Source organism: Melitaea cinxia, chromosome 1, assembly GCF_905220565.1.
Source record: "Melitaea cinxia chromosome 1, ilMelCinx1.1, whole genome shotgun sequence".
In the NCBI taxonomy this organism is placed as follows: Eukaryota; Metazoa; Arthropoda; class Insecta; order Lepidoptera; family Nymphalidae; genus Melitaea; species Melitaea cinxia.
In genome coordinates, this window is record NC_059394.1 from 3,832,991 (window position 1) to 3,857,865 (window position 24,875).

General features: G+C 31.2%; 1 protein-coding gene across 1 annotated transcript; it reads right to left on the bottom strand.

The window, feature by feature from the left end:
- Positions 1–1,876: 1,876 nt before the first annotated feature.
- On the bottom strand, positions 1,877–23,554 carry LOC123655829 (protein white-like). The gene is made up of 12 exons (XM_045591605.1): positions 23,432–23,554; positions 21,454–21,571; positions 21,328–21,376; positions 20,914–21,091; positions 20,099–20,248; positions 18,409–18,647; positions 17,975–18,099; positions 14,365–14,486; positions 11,597–11,821; positions 7,516–7,651; positions 4,872–5,078; positions 1,877–2,058 (listed from the first exon to the last, which is right to left on the bottom strand). Exons 1-12 carry the CDS (start codon positions 23,552–23,554, stop codon positions 1,877–1,879), a joined length of 1,854 nt encoding a protein of 617 aa, XP_045447561.1.
- Positions 23,555–24,875: the final 1,321 nt, after the last annotated feature.

Consider the following 24,875-nt stretch of genomic DNA (forward strand, 5'->3'; position numbering starts at 1 on the left):
ATTTTACAATAGTCATTATAATATAGGAAGTTGGCAAGGACGAACTTAATATCTAGAAGAGATCTCTTCCAGTCAACCCATGGTAGTGAGAGATAATGTGAACGCGGGGCAAAGTAGAAAAGGAATAGAAGAAATAATATTCTATAATATATATAATAGTAATATTATATTTTATATGTTCTCTCGACACATTTAAAATATAATTTATTATTTATTAATGCATTCACGTTTATCCGATTAGAAGATTTAAATTAGTTGCTGATCCACTAAATATAATTTTAATTTATCCAAGTTTTCTTGTTTTAAATGGCAATTTCTCATACAATTGTAATATATAAAAAATTATATAATTAAAACACATTTTTGTGAAAAATTAGTAGGTATGTTTTTCTGCACTAAGGAAAATGAACGTTAAATTTATAACAGAATGTCTAGTGTGATTATGTTAAATAGAAAAAAATATGTTAAATCAAAATTACGATTTTATATTCCTAAGTTATGTGGTCTCAAACAAACAAAAAACTTTAATTTACACTGACAAGTAACGAAATGAGAACATTATCAAGTCATAAATATTTAAAACATTAGAAAATATGACTAAGAAATGTTCGTACATCCTTCACACTCCCAGTAATTTCATTACGTAATATGATCATCCCTATCATAGATTCTATCCTGCCCGTCATAACCCATATCTTCAACGAATCCTTTATCTTCAGTACTTTTCCTACCTCTTGGAAAGACGCTCAAATTATTCCTATACCGAAAAAACCCAACTCTACTGCGTATTCTGACCTTCGTCCTATTTCAATACTTCCTTTTTGTCTAAAGTTCTTGAGCGTCTTGTCCATGAACAACTATCACTGTTCCTTTCCTCAAATAATATCCTAAACCCCTACTAGTCCGGTTTCCGTAAAGGTCATAGTACGGCTACGGCTCTCGTCAAAATCTCCGACGACATTAGACTTGCAATGGATAGTTAAAATCTTACGGTGTTGACACTGCTCGACTTTAGCAACGCGTTTAGTACAGTAGATTTTGATTTATTGTTGGCTGTATTATGCTCTCTTAACATATCTCCATCAGTAATTGATTAGTTTCATACTTACCTTTACGGAGTCGGCAGCGGTTGCGTGTCCAGGATTCATACTCTGACTGGTCAATCGTAAACGCTGGCGTGCCGCAGGGTGGCATGTTGTCACCCCTTCTATTTTCAATTTTCATAAATTCAATATGCCTCCAAATATCTTCTCTCTACCACTTGTATGCAGATGATCTTCAAATTTACTGCCATTCTAAATTGAGTGATCTGTCTATATGTATAAATAAGATAAACAATGACTTGGACAAAATCTATAGTTGGAGTATCTCATTTGGACTAAAGGTTAATCCTGAAAAATGTCAACTAATTGTAATTGGTAGTCCAAAACTAGCTTGTCGAATAGATTGGTCACTTGTTCCACCTGTCATCAAGGTACCTATGGTATAAACAATATGACTATAACTTGACTAGAAAATTGATCTATTAATAAAAAAAAATCTGATCATTTTTAGATACAACCATCCACTTAATACTTATTCTAGAAACATTAGTACATATTTCGTACTCCATATATAACTAGGTCGGCAAACAAGCGTACGGTTCACCTGATGGTAAGCGATTACCGTAGCTTATAGACGCCTGCAACACCAGGAGCATCGCAAGCGCGTTGCCGACCCCTTCCCCAATCCCCCCAGCAGCTCTGGTCACCTTACTCACCAATAGGAACACATCTTCTTAAAATAGTATTATTTAGCTGTGGTCTTCTGTAAGGTCGAGGTACTACCCCAGTCGGGCTGCTCCATACTTCACTTTTCAGAAAATAAAAGACAAAAATCAATACGCATATCCTTTATTTTCCTCTCTTTTCAAACCGCAGAATCCTATAAGACACCAAATAAAAGTAACGGATAGTAGTCCTAAACTATCTTGAAATATAAAATTCTTCGAGTAACCATTTTCTAATAAAACTGCGTCACCGTTGTTCAAACAAATAGACGTTGCATTCGATGGACACTCTGGAACAACACAGAAGTATACATATATGGTTATCAACACAAATAAATAAAATTGGAGTGTCTGTTTGTAATATTAAAATAACCGCTTTTTACTAAATGCATATGGATTTATACACGGTTCATACACCAAAATATATTATCGATTTTGACGAGTTTCACTGAAAGATAGCTAATATAGAAAGGAGTAACTTAGGCTACTTTTATTTTAGAAATTTATTTATTTTATAACTCCTCGAACTGAACAATAACTTTTTTGTTAAATTCCACGCGGACGAATAAGTCGCGGTCACAGCTAGTTATATTAGTATGGTGGGTATCAATGGACAGTTTTAATTTATTAAAGAGCAATTTTATAATCTACATAATTATACAACTAAACTATAAATAGGTTAGAAAGAAAGTAGGTTACACTTGGTGTTTAAAAATACCGAAACAGTCTTATTTTACCATATTCCAAAGTGGCTACACATTTTATTTATTGTGTTTATATATAATTAAAAATTTATTGTTCAATATTATGAAAATATGTTGCAACATAATTATTTGTAAGAAAAACGGAATATTCTAATATAGCGGGTATAGGAATCCAAAGCAAACAATTCTAATAAAAATTATCCTATTAAAATACTGATTATAAAATAATACTACTAAATAAACAGAACCTTTCACTTTGTTTTAAGAAATAAGGTCAGTACAATTTTGAAAACCGGTACTCGATTTTTCGACTTTTACGAAAAGTTACCGTAATATTTTGGAAATGAGACGGGGTTTTAACTAATAACTTTATTAAGCTGATTAAGAACGCGAGTGATTGATTTACGTATTGAGTACATAACATGTTCGTACTTAATTAGTTCAGTCTGTCAGTCAGTCAGTTTAGCCTATTGCAGTCCACTGCTGGACATAGGCCTCCCCAAGTTCGCTCCAGAGATCCCGGTTTTCCGCAATCCTCATCCTCAACCCCCACAAAATTAGTTCTAAGATTTCGAACTATAGAAAACCGAAAAGCTTAGACAGCAATTTACAATGAAAAAATCTACTACGTTATAAATAATAGATTTAGTAGCATAACTGAATTTTACTTTAATTTAAATTAATATCATACGATTCATCGATGCAAGAAACTAAAATAATTTAAACTTTTTAAACCTAAGTAAACTATAAATACTATTTATATTCTTTTTACCTTTTTAAAGAAAAGATTACAATCCTGTGATACACCTAATGGATTAACATAACAAAAAAAATTAAAATGAAGAATTCACAAAATATGTCCAATATTTCACCACCAGTAGAAAAAAAAAACGGTACAACAAAAATCGTGTAATCCACACGGGCAAAGCTGCGGGTAAGCTAGTCTTTGCTAATATGTTATTTATAATATAAATATCTAGAAAATAGATGACAAATTATAATTATATGTAAAATAAAACATTTATATCAAAAAAGAACCATTCCCACGTTCGTATAACTTAGGTATTGCTAGGATGCCCGTTCAAAATGAATCAATTAAACTTGATATTGTAGAAGTATCGTTCGAAACGACACGATAATGTAAATAATATTTATTGCAAATGAACAAAAAATTCTAAAGCCTGATATTTAAGTGTGAGACTTAAATATTAGGTAACTATAATCTATATAAATAAAAATGAATGTAGCTAAGCGTGTAACTCGAGAGTGGCTCGACCAATTCGGCTAATTTATAATTTTTGGATTTTCTTTAACGCCCACGAAAGGTTTTCATACGAAAAAAAATTTAAAAAAATTAAATTTTTACAATTAACTTTTGACAGAACGAAGTCTGTCCGGGCAGCTAGTTAATAATAAAGTCGGTATTTTTTTCATAATACCAATTACTTTTACTGTGTTACACACTTTTTGATTTGAATATAAATAGTTTTTTTTTCTTTTTCATTTTCAATTTTGCTTTTAATGAACGCGATCACTTTTAATGTTAAAATGAAACTATATTATACTATGCTATAGCTTATATATCACCGGTCATGCTCCAAAAACCTTTAGAGTATTCAAAATATTATGAACTAAAACTTCTTAAGGTTCGCTTGACTTGGGAAGTAAGCTGGTAAATGCGTGACGAGAGCGTTACGAAAAGTATTTACAGGCGAGGCGAACGGAAGTTGAGAGGGAGATATAAATTAGGTAAGATAGACAGAGAGAGAGTTACGTTTCGTATATTAACTGTCGGGGCGAGACAGAGTTAGGCAAGCAGACATTTTCTTTCTCTCAATCTCTCATATATACATACATATAGATAGAGCTAAAGAAGTTTTACTTCAGTCGTGTTGTCTAAAGCACACTCATTTTTTTTTACCACACATTTTTTCACTTATCAATTACTTATTGATTATTTTCAAGTATTAGTTACGAAGAAAAATATATATTCAGAGAAACAGAAACTTAAGAATATGAAAATGTACGACAGTTAGACATTGTCCTTCTTTTTGGAATGAAGGAAAGAGATACAGATAGAATACTTATGTATATAGAAATTTAATTATATTAATTACAAAGCTATAGAAATAACAATTAATCGCTTAATGTGCCTAAACTTAAACGAACGATTAGACCGATTCGGCTAAATATATTTTAAGTTTTTCTAATAATTTGCAAGTACACTCCCTGTGTAAGTATTATACTGTAAACTCTTACGGAATAAAAGAAAAGCGCAGAACATAGGAAAAATTCAGAAAACGTACCTAACGATCATCAAAACTAAACTTATATTTAAAAGTTCGCAAATCTGGACAAAGTCCTTTGAGTCAGCTAATTGTAAATAAAATTGCACTTACCAATCCAATCAATTTGACGCCAGTACACGTTGCTGATAACATCCATTCCATAGTAAAAGTGCGAAACGTACTTCAAAGGCTCTAGCCAGACGGGGAGTGACGATATCCTAAGAAAAGCTCCAGACATAAGGAATAGGGGTAGGTCTGCACACGGCATAATGTCGGCCATTATACCTGATGATATGAACAGAGCTCCCATACCTAGACCTGGTAAGAAATAGAAACAGACTAATGTTTATGTTTTATTTCTATAACCTGGGCTCTTAGAGCCTATTTGAATAAAGCTATTTTTGATTTTGATTTTATTTTGATTTTGGGGATCTTTAAGTTGCGAGTGAATAGGTTACTTCTAGGTAAACGCGCTCCATCCTAAACCACATTTTCACTTGACATCAGGTAAAATAGTGGTCAAACGCAAGCCTATCTTCGTATAAAAAAATTGTGATTAATTTGACAAGTTAAAAGTAAATTATTCAAACAGTCACTATTTTCTTAAAGCGAATAGACTTCATTGATACACTCAGATCCTAATATTATTTTCGTTTTTGCTTTCGTAATTTCTAATTAGCGTTATTAGCAAACTGAGGTAGGGCACAAAAGAATATATTCTGCTCAAAATCTGGAGCAGCCCGACTGGGGAAGTACCTTGACCTTACAAAAAATCACAGCTAAATTCTGCTTTCAAGCAGTGTTGTGTTCCTGTGGTGAGTAAGTTGACCAGAGCTCCTGGAGTGGATTGGGGGTAGGGTCGGCAAAGCGCTTCTGATGCTTGTAGTACTGCAGGCATTTAAGCTACGCTAATCGCTTACATTCAGGTGAGCCGCACGCTTGTTTGCCGACCTAGTTGTATAAAAAAATACGTAGCGAGGACATCACCATTCAATCATTTATTCTTTATTTAAACTAATAGCTACATAAATGAAACAATGCAATAATCGCGCGATTTTTTAACATACTTTTTCATTAAACATTTTGCTAATCACTAATTTAATATCGAATTGCGATAATTTACTGTTACTTAAGTATTTGTTTACCGAGTGTTCACTAGAACAACCATCGTCATCATCATTAACATCGGTCATTTGATTTTGTCTGCTATAACTATATTATTGTACGTTACGTAATAATCTTATACTTAAGATAGTTAAATAAGAGTACCTACGCTAAGTTCAATTAGGAACTGTGTACTTTTTAATTTACGATATTTTATGTTGCTATGTAATATTTTGACCTACATTAAGAATAAAGAGTAACTATAACTCTTATCAGTTAGTTTTTATACTCGTAATATTATTACAATGACAATAGATTTTTTTTTTTAATTAATACATCCAGTAATGATTTCAACAAATCAACAACAACAAAAAAGTTAATCGTGTTTTTTTTCTTTCATAATCCTAACAACAGAGCTTTTTATACCACAAGGGTAACACGTAAGCCTACGTCTGCGTGAGATAGTGCATTTGTACGCCTGCAACATCAGAGGCTTTGCATGCGCGTTACCAACCTCAATCCCACCCTCCCTCGTTGCTTTGGCTACCAGAGGAACATACCACTTCTTGAGTGTACTACTATATTATATAAGAATGCGATATTCCGTAAAGTTGAGGAAAGTTTTAGCAAGATTTTTCCTGCTATGCCCTACCCCAATACAACCATGCTTGCCGGGATGTATCCTAAATTAAAAAATACTCATACATTAAAAAAACTAGCGATTCTATTAACCCGTGTCGTAAAAAATTATCTGGTTTTAAAGTTGCGCTAAGTACAAGACTACAGCTGCTTTATATCTAATAGATAAATATCATCATATTTATTCACTTCGTTTGACTTCCAGATTCAATCGTATATAAAACTATATAATTACATATAACAGTGACAACATAATATAAAAAACGTTTAAGAAACTAGCTTGATAATTACGAAAATTTTACTGTTCTTATATAACAAAAAAAAAAAAACTATCCTATAGATTTGCTTCTAAATTACCATTAACTATTCTGATTAATTTATACATCTATTCCTTATCAAATACTCAAAACTTAAAAATGATAGTAAAGCTTAAAACAAAATTTACAAGCGATAACCAAGCGTACGATGTTGCTGCCTTCGTCTAGTGAATAGTTGAGTTCAACAAAGAAAAAACAATTGAGTTTCAATTTGTCGAACAGCATTCGATAAAAGTAATCACTTTTTCGTTAAATTTCTATTGATGATTCCAGCCTATTGCAGTCCACTGCTGGACATAGGCCTCCACAAGTTCGCGCCAAAAATGCATGAACTTATGTGTGTTGCCCACAGTTACCACGCTGGGCAGGTTGGTGACCGCAGGGCTGGCTTTTTCGCACCTAAGACGCTGCTGTCCGTCTTCGGCCTGTGTGTTTCAAAGCCAGCGGTTAGATGGTTATCCCTCCATCGGTCGGCTTCTTAAGTTCCAAGGTGGTAGTGGAACCTTGTTATCCCTTAGTCGCCTCTTACGACATCCACGAGAAGAGAGGGGGTAGCTATATTCTTCTTTGGTGCCGTAGCCACACAAATTTCTATTACTAAAATAAAAAATTTGTAGCAATTATTCCTAGGCAACGGTTGTACTCTACGTATAATTTACTATTAATTGCTATGAGTTTTCTACTGTTACATTTACCATACGCAGACGAAGCGACGGCCGTACATATGAGTGATAATGTAAATTTCACCGCAGTTAGGAAATGGTCGGGCAAATCGACTGCTAATGTTGCTATCACAACATAGGCGATCGGCCATGTTATGCATCGCGGCATCTGTATGAAAAAAGTAAACTCTAATTATTATTTTAAGTCCTTTGAATAGTGAAATTAAAAGTTTTTTTTTTAATTAACTTTGTTTGAAACTTATGTAAACTGCTATTGATCTTTCACTAATATTTAACTTGCGACCTTAGTCGCAACAAAAGATGGGAATTAATATGTGCATAGTTTTGCAATACCACCATTGGTCCCTAATTTTCTGTCCTCTGTGACTTGATAGTTATTATTAACACTTATAACAGCCAACTGTTAAAGTGAACACAAAATATATGCAAATTAATTGTTTTGGATTTATCATACAAACTGCCATTTGTTTCCATTATGTTTCTCGCGTTTTGTAAATTATAATATAGATATACAAATGTTGACCCACTCAATATAAATCAGCTAAACCAATAAAGCCATTTTCAAATATATTTGAAAGAAACAACAAGTCTATTTTCTTTTATCAATTTTAAAACTACTCTTTGACAGTTAATGCAAAAAGTATTAAGAGTCCGTTCTTTTTTTAAATACTTCAAAATAAATTATTCATATAATAAAATGACTATCACTCAGTAAAGTTGTAAAAAATAATATTTTAATTCTATGAATTGCGATGGAATGCTGCTTCGTATTAGGAGATAATGTCAAGGATTAAATTGACATAACTATCTATCAAATATAGATTTTAAACAAATGGATAAATAAGTATTTTTTTTAAAACAAACGCAATTAAACAAAGTGGATTGTTTTGGCATAACAGAATAGAAAATTATTAGGCTTTAAGTTTTTGTTAAAAAAATTCTTATACATCGCAATTTTCCGATATCGGTGTGAAAAGTTCTAGCAATTTTTTATCCATGAATACGTACTAGAAATGACAAAAAGAATAATTAATGAACTAATATTGAATATTTGGAATAATCAACCGTGCTCTACTTAGACAACTGAAATCTATTAAACCAATCAACCAATCGATATAAACGATGTCATGATTTCACAGTTTGCCCACTTTAACGACTTAGTAAAAACGTAAAAACTACTACAAAAATGTTGTGCAATGTAATAAAATGTTACTAAAATTGATGATTACGCCAAAAATAATATTTTTACTTTTTAGGAATAGGACAACATAAACTTAACAACGTATAAATACGTGAAAAAAAATATCAAAACGCAAAATAGTTATCAAGTAATAGTGTGTAGTTTTAATAAATATATAAATTAAAGTATTTTTTACAAATTGTCACTAGTATTAACGGTGATCATTCAATAATTAGATGTCGTGCAGAGTTGGAAATTTGTTTATGACTTACGCTAATTTTTAAATTAATTTATTATTTCAAATTTTACAGATACGATTGCAAATTTTAAATATACATTAACTAGATGATAAAACTAAAACAAATTTATTTTATAACGACAAAGTGATTTATTAAATATATTTTTAATCAAAATAATGTCTATAACTTTTTCTTTATGGACGCCACTTCACTCAGAAAGTATTATCCAACTAAATATAGAAATTATGAATTTCTCAAGATAACCAAATATTTTGTAGAAGAAGAAACTTCTTTTACATGGAAAAAGAGGTCTATTCCCACCAGTGGGATGCTATAGGCCGAATCGTAAAATATTTTGTAAGCTACTTGAAAAAAGGAAAAAAGTATAATAAATTTTGAAAAAAAATCAAATCACCAAAATTGTAGTCATATTTATTCATTTTTCTTTTGTATAAACATATCAATCTAACACTGAATACATTAAAAAGTAACTTAAATTGTAACATTGTTAGCAACAAAAGGCTAGCTGTCAATACTTATTGTTTCAATTTATTACGTAAAATGTCAATTTAATTATGCGAGTATTATATTTATATGTCACTTAATTTAATTTAAATAGATCAATAAAACAAGTATTTAATTTATGGAACGCTCTATGTCAACATTTATTAGTACTTACGGCTTTAACTAAATATGAAATATGATCAAAATAATAAATGTCTAAGTCTGTCAATACATAATTTAAAAAAAAAGAAAATAATTTATACATTGACCCCTCCAACGCATAAATCCGGAATTAAGCATTTAATAATTAATATTAATATTTTCAATTGAAAATCATTCAATATAGTATAATAAATCCTAATGACATAAAACCTTTTCACTAAAAACTAAATTCCGACTTAATTGGCTTTGATATAAAACTGCAATTTAATTGAGGATTAATTTTTAAACTTCTGGTTAGTATATTTTTCGCAGTTGTGTAAAAAAAAATTTGATTTTTTGGATATAATATTATATTCCACATTTTAATTATATTTTAATTGTTATGACATTATTTTTAATCTGTTGTTTTTTATATTGTTACTATTTTGTAGAATTGTGCTGTAACATCTGTATTAGAAATTGGTTACATTAGTAAAAATACTGACTAAAAACAATCTGTTGTTCTAAAGCAAATAAAACATTTGCGCATTTCATCAGCTATTGTATTAATATTAGATATTAAATGTAGCGCAAAAACTTCAAATGAATGACAGTAAGCTGAAGTAAATGAACAAATAAATGAAAAGACAATACAAATAAATGCTAAAAGCAAAATGTTAACGATATAAAATATAATAATAAAAAAATCTTCATTTATTTGCTCATAAATATTTCAAAAAGCATTTTTGAAACTACAATAATAATTACATTTTATAGTATAAAATAATTATAATTAAATGACTTACGGCCACTTTAAAAGTCTATCTATCTCGAGATTTGATCACTAGTGATACGTTTTTGACAATTTTTTAATGGAATTTACGTCAAAATTCTGCCTGTAGTGGTCGTTATAAAATATCAAAAAAAAAAAAAATACATATATTCGATAAAAAATTGCGAAATGAAGTGTCATTAAAAGTATAGACTGTATTTTACATAACTTTAAACGTATATTTCTCGTTTTGTAATAAAAAAATTAGTGTTTCATCATTTTCATTTTAATTACTCTAGTTACAGATAATCTTAAACTTCCCTTCTAGTAATTTTAAGTAATGAAACGACAAAAACAATTATTCAAACTTATACAAATTAATTGGATTCAGGTATTAATTACAAGAACTATTTAAAATTATCTAGTTATAAATATATAATATAGTTCATCGTCGTCTGTTTAACGCGAGTCTGAAACGCAATCTTTAGCGGACATACTATAGTTGACATTAATTTATAGAAAATATATTCATAAAAAATTTTAGTAACATAATAAATACATGATAGACGAGAAAAAAAGATTAAGACAAAAAGTGGCAGGAAAAAAAATTTTTTATGACTGAGTTCATTGACACGACCATGGATTTTTCCTAGCCTAGCATCGCATCGTTTGAAGTAGGTGTCGACGAAGGCGTAAGTTGTATAGGCGGCCCGTTGAATGCGACAAAACGATTTTAGTGTAGGGTTATCATTCCTCCCCCAATTACCATAATACATTATTGAGAGTAACAGACACGTATGGATGCTTCTATTCGTCAAAATCGAATAGACTGTGTGCATCTACAAGTAAGCTTTCTGTACTATCTGTACATACCAAATATCTTAATATCTATTGTACTTCATTATTTTTTAACGCGCTTATTTTGGTACATATATATATGTACAAAAATCTGTCATTATATGTATGTACAAAAATCTGTCTCTTTCTGACTGATTCATCATTCATTTTTGTAGAGATTAAAATTATTGAGGATAACCAAATTATATTTATGATTTAGTCAAAACTGTACTTTCGATCGTTATAACCAATATGAACGGATTTCGGAAAGTTATCTCTATAAGTTTAAGCTATAAAACGTTCTTACAAAGCAATAATCATAAAAATCGGACGGTTTTATATATCCGATGGACATGGATATTAAATAATAATTTACGTATTCACATAAAAAAAAAACCTACTAATTGCGTCATTACTTACCAGACATAAGAATCTTGCAACATAAAAACTAGACGCGTTGTAAATCCCAACCTCCCGTTTGAACAAGGTCAGATCATTCTCGAAAGCGTACAGCGCGCAGTACGACACACTGAAGGAAACCTCAGAACAAAGCAGCCAGAGGAAACCCCTGATATTTTGTACACCCTTTTGCGTAGTCCCAGATATACCAACATAGCACGTGCTTATGACGAGTGCGGATACAACCTGAAATTATTATTTATGTAAAAAAAACTTTATTCAGAAAATACCAATAGCAGATCAGTGTTTTTATTTTAAGCATAATTATGCTCTAGCTGATTATGAACGGATACCGTAGCCAATGGACGCCAGCAACGCCAAAAGCTTTAAAAGCGCGTTTCTGACCCTACTCTCGGCCCTTCCTAGAGCTTGATCGTCTTGTTATGTCTTATTATGTTATCAAAGTGTCATAATGTCATCACAGTTTGAATAATTACATATATTAACGAGTTAATGTTATAGACAATTTTTATCGTGTCTGTATGGTTTGTAAAACACTATTCTCTAAAAATCATATGGTTACACTGTAGCTCGATTATGACGTAAAAATATCGTCGATATCGTTGAGTTCAAATTCAGATAAAAGACGAAAGACGTTTGCGGTATTAATGATGGATTAATTGAGACTGATTGTATGCTTGAAGGCTTCCTTATTAAATACGGTCAGGTCAACGTGTAAAACACAATATTTCTTTGATAGGAACATTTTTTTCTCGAAGCAAATTTCTTAATATTCTAAAAGTATAGTGAGACTTGGACACCAGCAGTTCACCTCGTCATGTCATATACGATTACTCCATCAGTGATACACGCTTGTTTGAACATTTAAATCTACTTTACCAAACTGGGTTCGTTATTGTGACAGCCAACGTATATACTCGACTATACATATATTTATATATAACGATGAAATAATCATTTGCGATTGACGTGATAAATCGTTAATCACAGAAATATTGTAAGCCGCTTACAAAAATTCTTAACAACTTACGGCCGAACTCAATATTCAATCTATCTCTGGTTATGTCCTACTAGAGACAGAAATATCTATCTATCATTCATTTTACTGACCCAATAAACTTATCGACGATAGGCAATCTTATCCTTCAAAGCTGTCTATCGACGAGAGGGAGGATAGCTTACCAGAGATAACAGTTCGTATGAAAATGACAGTGTAAGCGTCCCAATAATAATAGAGTTCTATCTGTCAGTAACGTTGGTTAACTTTAGTAACAACAATATACGATCTATAGTTTTCGGGGGATAACTAAGATTTATTAATTGCAAAAGTATTTTCTTTGTTTAAAATAAAATTAATTTCGAGTGAAAAATAATAGCAGACTCAAGTTCAAGTAGCAGTTCAAGTGATATTGCTCTTTTGCAACAATTAATTGAATAAAAATAATAAGTTTCTTGTGAAATAATACTTACTTTACTCATCTTGTGAGTAAAACAAACAATTTGGCGAATGATTGTATAATTTGCAATGATTTGTATAATTTGAATTTTGATTTGTAAAAAAATTATACAAATTCAAACGAAACGACGATTCAATAAAGCGTAATGGCCTCGTAGCGTCTTTTCGTGTCGTGTTAAAATGTTCCGTTACTAGATTTACCGTGTATTCCATATTAAAATAATATCATTTATTATAAATTAAAAAGTCTGTGTAAAAATTAATTTGTCCATATTTTTATAAAACAAGATTACTTTAATATGAATAAAATTTGTATGACAAATTTAAATACTACAAAACATCTGTGTAACATAACTGAGGCCGTCTGTGACGCTGCGTATACTAGAATGTAAGGGAGAGCTCAGGTAGCCGGTCTATCTACAGCTAACTGGAGATAGTAGTCCCCTGTGCGAATTATTGGAACAACTACAAAGGATAGATAGTTAGTTATTAGCAGTCGATGATAACTACCTATCTCTATCTTTAGATTGAATATTGGGTTCGGCCGTTAGTCAAGTATAACAATCTTAACTACAGTTTACTTTGAGCAGATTTCATAAATTAATTATTTATCGAACAGAAACGTATTTTGTCTGAATAGATTTTTATACTTAGGAATTTATTCCGCAGATGAGATTTCTAAATATAATATTATTATACAGAGCTATAAATACTTCATAGAATGTGTAAACTTGTATCAATTACCATACCTGTACGAGTAGGTTGTACATAAAAAATTGACAAGAATTTGATTTATCAAATATCTATTCTAGATAATGTGTTACAATTATTTAATTAAAGCACATCGACCTTTGAAAAAAAACTATAATTAATTAAATGTTGAAATATGATTAGTAAACCAAAACCTGTCACTACTATATCATGTCCTGTGCCTAAAGGTTATCTGGAAGAAATCGCTCTTCAGCGATAATATTGCCTTTGTAATTTTTTTTTTAATTACTACTGTTTGTTTATATTTTGGTGTACAATAAAGAATATATTATTATTATTATTATTACCTGTGACTATGTAAAGGGGCAAAAGATCCCCATTAAGGGCAAGAATTAGAGCTTAATCTTTTTAATTACAGATTAGTCTGATACAGTTGGTACATTACATTAGTTGCAATCATTATCATTATTACATAGTATAAAACAGATGTCGCTTCCTGCTGTCTGTATGCTTAGATCTTTAAAACTACGGAACAGATTTTGATGTTATATCCAATTATTAATATTAATAATTAATTATAATTAAAAGTCACAATACTCACCGTGTTAAGAAAAAGCTGAAAAAAGAAGTGTTTAAGGTTCGTTTTAAAACCGAGTGACGATCGCCACAACAAGAGGTAGACTTGTTTGAACCAGTTCCTTTTGCACCTGTGGACATAAAAACCTATTATTTTTTAAGAGACAGTTTTTACTGCGACATACAAACTTTGTACATCATAAATATAGCAAAGATTACGTCATAATATCAATACAGATACTATATTAATATAGATATCATTCGTCATTATATTAATATAGATAGTTACATAGTAAACTGAAAATCGAGTTTAAACATTGATTAGTTAATAAATAGTTGACTTTAAAATACCTCGATACGTAAGTTAAATGTTTCATAAAACAGAACAAATAATAAACATAACTGAAATTCAGTTAGGAAAGATAGCAAAGCCAAAACAATTAGTAGCACTTATTTATGATTCCTACGGCTAAAGTGGTATAATGCATCTGATATGCCAGCGGCTGTGTTACCAATATGTTAACATAGGCTACAGTTATGTTACTATAATTTAAAAAAAGGAAAGAAAAAACTAAACATTCATTAGCAATGATCATTGACATTCCCACTATACGCACTAAGCGATTCGCTAGTACATTCTTGATGCGTACGACCGAAGAATGGCCAAATATGGAACTCTCTATCGGCGTCTGTTTCCGGATAGCTACAATCTGGGGATCTTTAAGTCGCGAGCGAATAGGCTACTTCTAGGTAAACGTGCTCCATCCTAGACCACATTCTCGCTAAACATCAGGTGAAATAGTGGTCAAACGCAAGCCTATCTAATTATAAAAAAAAAAGATCATTACAGAAAACCTAAAACCAAATACCTAAAACCAAATACATAAAGTTAGAATCATCAGTTGGTATAGGATGTGCTTCATATAGTTTTATTACACGTCAATTTAAATAATGATATCAATTATTCCATAGTAGCTTAATAAGCAGTAAGCTATTCGACATACAATATATTAAATAAACAAGAAATTACGTGTAGGTAATATAATAATTTAATTACATAATTCATAAATATCTTGAGCCATTAACGACATTTGATGGAAACGGCCAACGATTAATGGACAAACTAAATATACGCTATAAATACTTCCCATGCGTTTAAAATAGTTAAATTTAAATCTTATGGTATCATCCTTGAAAACGTTAAAAGGTAGTAATAAAACAAAATGGCCGTGTATTACCAACAACTGTATTGCACAACATTATTCAACGAACCACATAATTATCGTTACAAAAAAAACATATTAGTTACAAGTTATGTTTTTCTAACATTAGATACAAACGGATATTTAATATAAAATTAATTTGTTTGGAATTACTTATTTATTTTGTGATTATTTTGTAACAAATTAATTACGTTTGTATGATTCATCTTGTAATTTCAGCAACATATGATTTTTGGATTTTTTTTTTTTGTACATGCTCTTCCTTTAGTGCTGTTGTAGGCTATAATTAGTCTAAAAATAACCATAAACGTTAAAACTTGAAATGTTTGGGTGAGTATCGAAAACTAGAATAACGAGAACTTTTTACTTTTATACAGACTTATACCGCACAGGTTAGGATCAAATTATTAATTATTTACATCTATTAAAGATGCTATGTTAATCTCAAAGTTACTATAAAACGCTAATCTGTATAAAACATAATTAAAATTTAACTATAATCAATAAAAAGATCTTTATGAAAAATGCTTTTTAATTTAATTTCTATTTATTATTAAATGTAAATACAAACTCTGTTAAATAGAGGCCTTAATCTTTCGAATAGCTTTTAACCTTTCTAAGTTAACATCTTTAAACAGTAACGTGAATCGAAACTTGGAATGTTAAATACATTAAGCCAAATATTTAGGTGATTTCCTAACTAACGACTACGAACTATAGTCTCAAAGTAAACTTAATAAAACCGGTTTTATATGCAGATGAACCCACGCGGATCAAAAGTTATCTTAATCTGTGCTTCATTTATTAAAATCACATTTAATCGTTACGATAATTTTAATAATAAAAAGTATGTTTATCTAAACGTAGTAAACGTCTAAACTGTGGTAGGGCACAGCAGGAATTTCCTGCTCAAAATATGGAGCAGCCCGACTGGGGTAGTACCTCGACCTTACAGAAGACCACAGCTAAATAATACTGTTTTCAAGCAGTATTGTGTTCCTGTTGGTGAGTAAGGTGACAAGAGCTCCTGGGGGGGATTTGGTATTGGGTCGGCAACGCGCTTTCGATGCTTTTGGTATTGTAGGCGTCTATAAGCTACGGTAATCTCTTACCATCAGGTGAGCCGTACGCTTGTTTGCCGACCTGGTGATATAAAAAAAAAAAAAAAAACGACAAAAACATAATATGTATTATTTATTTAGCATAGGACATTAAATTATTTCCCATATTACGTAATATTACACTATAAACGTAATTTAAATCTCTTCAGTAATGCTTTCAAGACAACCTCAAAAATAGAAGATAAATGAGAAGAACTAAAACAAACGAGTGTGCTTTAAGTCTCAGGACTAAAGTAAAACTTACGAAACGTAACTCTCTCTCTCTTTCTATCTTCACTAACTTATATCTCCCTCTCTATTTCCATCAGCCTCACCCGACCACACTTTTCGTAACGCTCTCATTACGCATTCACCAGCTTACTCCTCAAATCAAGCGAGCGTAAAGAGGTTTTACTTCAGAAAGGTAATAACTACTTCAACGTATTACAAGGATCGTTTATCGCATAACGGCATTGAATACTTCAAATGAGAGAAATAAAAAGTTTGCGTGTGTAATTCACAGACGGCAGAAGTGAAACTTCTAAAAAGTTGGAAGGTAGGCCGTTGAGATATGTTCTATCGACGATGAACACGGTCTCATGCAAAAGGTCGTAAGTACCATGCAAAATTCGTCGCTAACGTGTTTTAAGCAGTACTGTATTCTATCTCATTCTCTCCTATACATTTATGTGTTTTTCTCTTTATCGTGACGCGTTTGTCGTTTCATCGAGTTTCAAATCACAACGCTTCTAAAGAAGTTTCACTCACACAATAATTACAAATCAAGTTTTTTTTATCTTAATTTCTTAATCTTAATTGAGACAGCATAACTGATGTAGGGCACAGCAGGAATTTCCTGCTCAAAATATGGAGCAGCCCGACTGGGGTAGTAGTACCTCGACCTTACAGGAGATCACAGCTAAATAATACTGTTTTCAAGGAGTATTTGTGTTCCTGTTGGTGAGTAAGGTGACCAGAGCTCCTGGGGGGATTGGGGATTGGGTCGGCAACGCGCTTGCAATGCTTCTGGTGTTGCAGGTGTCTATAAGCTACGGTAATCGCTTACCATCAGGTGAGCCGTACGCTTGTTTGCCGACCTAGTGACATAAAAAAAAGACTGAAATTGCAGCCATGGATCAATAAAAAAAAACTGATTGTTTCACGACTTATAAGCTGTTTTTTTTTTTCGAATTTTCCCTCCGGGAAAGCCAAGCGGATAAAGTGCAACTAATGTTTATATATTTAAACCCTTAAAATATCTTAAAGACAGAATGTAAACGGACTCACGCAAGCTCTCGTTGTGACGCGGAACCTGTTTCGTCTTCACCCGACACAAATTTATATTCCATGTCATAAATTTTATTGCCCAAGTCCATGGATACGGCCTTGATATAAAATTCCGCCGGATTATAGTTTTGTGGACATCGAAGGTTGAACCTAATATATCATGATAAGCCTAGTTTTTAAACGGTATAAGTAAAAAAAATTAGAAACTTTGACTTAAATTATAGCAGTTTAATAATAAAATTCCCTAGCATAATTAATAGTTTCTGATACATACAAAAAAAAATTAACTATCAAAAAAATATGTCAACATTAATTGGTTAAATTACCATAAGCTATTTCAATTATGATTCAAATTAAAATATATAATATATACGGAGATTTAACTGAAAGTTACTAAGTTTCGAAATTATGATTAACAACCGCTTACGTAACTGACCTCTTTGACGATTACAAACTAACCTTTCAAATAAATTCTTACAATCCTCCTGAGGTCCATGAAATAGCAGTCTCCCTTCAGCCATCAATGATATCGAATCGAACTCTTTGAAAAGATCTGAAGACGGCTGGTGTACCGAACAAACCACTATTTTTCCACTTTTGGACAATGTCTTCAATACTCCCACTACGAGAGCCGCATTATAGCTATCAAGTCCAGTTGTTGGTTCATCACATATCACGATTTGTGGATTTGAGAGTAGCTAGAAGACAGAATGAAAAAAGTACAATAAAAATAAAATATCATTATTGTGAAAATAGGTTTGTTGGCTACAGATGATTCTTCTTCTTTAACCGACTTTCAAAAAAGGAGGAGGTTCTCAATTCGACTGTATTTTTTTTAATGTGTTAGGTTTTTTCTTAACCAAAGGTAGTGTGTGTCCCTTGATCCCATTTAAATTTATTTGAGATCTAACAAATACTTTTTAAGTTATTTCTAATAATGCGTTTTTACTTGACTACTTTTTCGTCGACCTACGTTGTATATTATACCGCATAACTTTTTACTGGAAGTACTGATTTTGATGACTTTTAATTTAATCGAAAGCTGATGTTTATCATGTGGTCACATTTAAATTTCATCAAGATCTGATAACCACTTTTTGAGTAATCTTCGATAACGCGTATTTACTTGACAATTTCTTCGTCGACCTACGTTGTATTACTTGTCGATGTAATTGAAGTCGGTTTTTTTTTCGTTTGCGAGCAAATACAATTATTGTTACAAAGTGTTATCCTAAGCTGTAGTTTTTAAGAAGTTCTTAATTGTTACCGAGTTAAGGATTTTAAAATGATATGAATATAACATGCTACAAATATTAAGTAACGTTAACAGTACAATCATTTCGTCAATAATTTTAATTTTTAAACAAAATAAACCTAACAACAGCGACCCAGAATTTTGTGTAGAATGTATGTCATTTGTGCAGTCAAATACGTAAGAAAAAGTATATATTTCTAAAAGTTTCCAGAATCAACTGTTCTATATTATCAGCCGTCTTATGATGCTTTCATAACAGAATAAATAAAAAAAGAAAACAATATTTTTCCAGAAAGTTCAACACTAGTATAAGTTAAAAAAAGTTATTATATTTTATGGCGATAGATTGTAGTCGAGTCTGTAAACTAAAAGCAATATCGGTTTATATGGTAGGCGGGGACAACTGGACATAGATGATAAATTGATGCTTTTTATTCAATTTATAAGCAGTTTATCAAACTTCTGTCACTTAAATAAGAATAATTACAATTGAGTATCGCGATGACAAATGAGTTGACAGTAAAAAAACATTTATAGAAACCAATCTTTTTATGAAACTAGCCGACCCGATGAAATTCGTGCCACCATTTTTTTTTCGTAACCATAAATATAGACTTTTTTTTTCTTTTACAGAAATCTTGTGCTGACAATAACAAATACCATACAAAATTAATTATCCAATTTGATGCACACATTTGGAGGTTTTATGCGTAAATACACTTCCGCGGTTCATTTTAATACCTACATATACAGATGAAAAATGTAGTTTGACTACTGAATTTATTCAATACTATTCTTTAAATCACAGACTATAAAATTAAGTTTCATCTGTAAGGAATGAAGCGGTAAAGACAATCATTTGTACAAATATGAAGATGAAATAGCTTCTCTTACCGATGTAGCTAGCGAAAGAAGGCGTCGTTCTCCCCCAGAAAGTGAACTTATCTTAGAACTTTTCAGCTTATTCAGCTTAAGCTCTCGAGTGATTGAAGCTAACCTTGCTTTGTTGCGAATTTTGTTGACACTACCCAATTTCATTTCTGTCTGAAACATTATTATATGCTTATTAGCTTTGCCCACTTATAAAATATGTGACGCGTATGAAATTATCTTGGTTATTCTGAAGTTCTCTTAAGGCCAAAGTTATTATGAATATATTATAGTCCGTTTATATAGTATATCTTTGAAGCTTCAAATAGCAGTAAAAACTAACACAAACAAGCGTAACTATGAAATTTGCTGTGTTGTTGCGCTAAAACAATAGATACTCATCTGACCAATTGACCAATCACATGTAAATTGATTAATTTTATTTATAAAAAAATGTCATTTTTTGATTTTACATGCTTGCCGTAGACACACGTTGGCACATCGGTTACAGCCATGGATTGTACCTGTTGCACTGGCGGTTGCGGGTTCGATCCCCGCACATGACAAACATTTGTATTGGCCATACGGGTGTTTGCCGTGGTCTGTTTGTGCAGTCCTTGTGGGTCTTCCCACCGTACCTCGGAGAGCACGTTAAGCCGTCGGTCCCGGTTGTTATCATGTACACCTGATAACGATCGTTACTCATAGTAGGGAATATATCCGCCAACCCGCATTGGAGCAACGTGGTGGATTAAGCTCTGATCCTTCTTCTACGTGGGGCAAGAGGCCTATGCCCAGTAGTGGGATATTACAGGCTGAAGCGTGAAGCGTATGCTTACCATAAATATCAGATGCTCTTCCACAGTAAGGGTTTCCATGAAGACATCAAAGTGCGCAACAATTTCAACTGATCCACTCAACTCCTTGACGTTTATCCCATTCAGCGTGATTGTACCGCTGTTCGGGAGAGTGCATTTACCAGCAATAGACATAAGAAACGTTGTCTTTCCCGCACCGCTACAAAATGCTTGCATATTTATTATTATTAAAATTATTATTATATATTGGAAATTATGTTAGTCAAGCGCAAATTTATAGCAAAGCGAAGCTTTTAACAAACACCATTATGTTTTTTAGTTCCGTAGGAATTCGATACAATGATTGCTTCGAGCAATTGTTTGTCATAATATTCAACTCATTTGTCATAATATTCAACTACACAGAACTATATTGAATTTATAACAAATTCTTACCTCGGTCCAATTACTGCAACAAAGTCTCCCGTTTTCATACATACTGAAACTGCAAAAAACATATATTAAATTTTCGTTTTGTATTTAAATTATTCTAAACTAACTTTTAATTACAATTTTACTGACCATTATCTAAAATAATGACTGATGCTTTGGACGGCTTTCGACGCCACCATGACTTTTCTTCAGGACTCCAAACTTTTAAATTATTTACTTTCAACAATGCCTTGTTCTTGCTTATCAACTGTAGGACAAAATAAACATGTATATTTTAATTAGACTAGTATGATTTACTTAATAGTAAAATAGAGTTACGAAATCGTAGTACGTTTTTGTATTATTTCTGTTCCTACTCTACCCTATTATGTACCTATGTTTAAAATAATATTCATTTCATTTATGTATGGGCCTTGTAAAGCTCAAGGTACTTAATAGGCGTTAGAATTGCCTTATTACACAAATTATTATACAAATTCGAATGAAAAAAGGTGCTATAATGCCCTCCCATCAAGTTCCGAAACGGAAAACATAGCGTTGATAAAAAAAACCTACCGCTTCCCCAAACAGAAAACCATTCATTAGGCAAGAATGCTATGGTCTGTAGCTTCGCAAGATTACGACCATTAAAAATTCAATAAATAGATTTTGTATGATATCGTCCAATTAAATTACAAAATTAAATAGCACCTAACATGTATTAAGCCAGGCCAGTACATTTGTATTTATAACTTTTTAAATATTTGGTTTATAATCTAACATTAATGAATTCTACAGAGTACATAAAACTATTGAAACTCGTAAATAACATTACAAGCATTTATTGATGGAGCAGGTATTTATAACTAACTAGACACGGCTTAGTGATTAGTTACAGATTATCAAATAATTTATCATTAAAGGCATCAAATCATGCACATTGTGGTGCAATAACTGTTAGTTTAAATAAACAATTTAAATGGTTAATGACACGAATAATTCAAACTACAGTTTATATTTCAATAACTATGTCTAAACTTCATTTTAATTACGGTTTTAGTCCTACGATAGTTTAAATTCTCAGAATTGTAAGGCTACGTTTTGTAATGATAGAAACCAACTCTTAACACAAAAAAAGTTCTACGCATTTTTTACAACATTTTTTGTGCAATCACTGTAGGCTGTTGGAAAGAAGTAGATAATTTGAATCTGGTCGCTAACACACGACCTTTTCTGAAAAAAAAAGATGGTTGCACGCTGTCCATCAATCATAAAGATGTATTTTAAATTACCCTTCAAAAATGTATGTATAATTATACATATAGCACCTATCAGACTTTGAGTACATAATTATTATAATTCTAAACAAATTTATCAAGTCTGTATTGCACATACCTTTTATCACGTTTTACTTGGAATGTACACATTTGCTTTTAAATTAATTAATTAACCGTGACCTTTCAATTTATCTACGACTAGATAAAGATTGACTGATAGTATTTTCATAAGTAGATAATGTATATAAAATCAAAGATCACGTCGTAAGAAAACATGTTTTACAGTGGTAAGTTACGGACTAACAGTGCTTGAAGCGCTACTTTTGACAAAAACTATAATACATATTAGGGCTCTGCCCTTTAATTTTTAAATACTAATATGTAGGTATTTATAACATAATTATGTATTATTAATTTAAGTAATATTTGCTGATTAATTTACATAGCAACAAGTACAGTCCGGCCGCTCAAAGAATGCGTTTCTGACACCTGTCAATTCGTCGTGACTAGTCATGTAAAAAAAAGTAAATAACATTAATAATATTTAGTAACATTATTTATTGCACTTGTTATGCATATTTATTAAATTTAACTTATATTTTGTTATTTTTTATAGGAATTATATTTCAACATATTCAATAAATATTCACAATGTAAATAAATTTTTAATTAATCAGTTAATTGAATTAAATCGTAATTCTGAATGTAACGAAGGGGGAAAAATAGAAATGCTTTATTTATTGGAAAATTTATAATATAAAATACATAGTTTTAAGCCTTAAACAATGAAGACTGTGTTAAATAATTTAATCTTCAAATTTGCTTGAGATGTCGCTGTCACCTTCACTAACATGTATAATCAAATTATTGTCAATCATACTATCTATACGGATATCGCGGTCAAAGTCATCAAATATAATCTTTTTAGTTTTTTCAACTCTTGTAACTTTTTCGCATCCTTCTTTTAAAAGCATCTTCATCCTTTTCAAAATCAAAGCACTAATTAATTTTATTTTCAATATTTTTTTTAAATTCAACTGACTGATATTCATCACATCATCATTATCACAGCAGCCTTTCGCAGTCCACTACTGGACATAGGCCTATAAATAATAGGCCTAATAAAAAATGGCGTGAACTCATGTGTTTTGCCCATAGTCACCTCGCTGGGCGGGTTGGTGACCGCAGTGCTGGCTTTGTCGCACCGAAGACGCTGCTGCCCGTCTTCGGCCTGTGTATTTCAAAGCCAGCAGTTGGATGGTTATCTGACTGATATTATAACACTAATTTTTTTAAGTTTTGTTTGGGCGTACCAGTTATATTATATAATTAACTAACTATTATATATTATAAAATTATAACGTTTTATTTTATATTATACCGACAGATTATATTAAGATTACAAAAATATTCAATTACAATTGCCTCGTTATTTTATCACATCACTACAAAAACAAACAGATGACATAACCTTGAAACAGCGCCGTTAGACTTGGTTTGACTTTTAAAAGAAATTTTTGCCAAATAAAAGATAAAAAAAAAAAGTTTTTATATTTGTTAATTAAGTAATTGTAATAATTTTAGCCCAAAATTAATAAATTTACTGTAAGTTGGCATAATTATTCGATTTTTAATTTTATCACTAGTTAATAAGGTAAATAAAAGATATTTAAAATATTGCAGTAAATTGTACGCCAGTTCAAAGTCACATCGTCTAGTCGATCACGATCTGTCAGAAACGCATTCTTTGAGCGGCCGGACTTTAATAAGAATATTCGAAAATATGGTAATGTCCACACAATGAAACCGGATCGAATGACCGTCTATGATTTTGTTCATAAATAGTATTTTTAATATTCGTAATATTTTCAATTACAATATTTATAATTTAATGTTTTGTTGCAGACTTTTTTACATTAATCATTACGATAACTTTACACTTACATTTTAAATTACATTAAAATGTATTTATTCGCTATATTCATACTACTGTAGGTACCCGGGCAATAACCTGTCCTCAAACAACGTGGGTGTTAGTACAATGAAAACGTTTGTTTTGTTTATAATTACAAGAAAGACGAGACTGATAAGTTGTACTGCGTTTGAAGAAAGTAAAATAAAGGAGAGGACTTAAAAATAGAAAGAAGAAGAATAAGAAGAAGAAAGAAGAAAGAAATAGAAATGTGTTGGTCGATTTTAAAATTAAAAAATAATTTAACGTAATGAGAAATTTCAAAAGGCATCTCTGCAATAGGAATTCAAATCCGTGTAACTTGCGAGCTAACTAGTCGAGCA

What these genes read in the sequence shown, in the direction of transcription:
- LOC123655829 (XM_045591605.1), bottom strand. Translation starts at nt 23,554, where the DNA reads ATGCTTTTAAAAGAAGGATGCGAAAAAGTTACAAGAGTTGAAAAAACT. An exon ending in ACAATAATTTGATTATACAT is followed by an intron (nt 21,572 to 23,431) that starts GTTAGTGAAGGT and finishes TTTGTCCTACAG; the next exon opens with TTGATAAGCAAGAACAAGGC. An exon ending in TTGCAAGATTCTTATGTCTG is followed by an intron (nt 7,652 to 11,596) that starts GTAAGTAATGAC and finishes TTTTTCATACAG; the next exon opens with ATGCCGCGATGCATAACATG.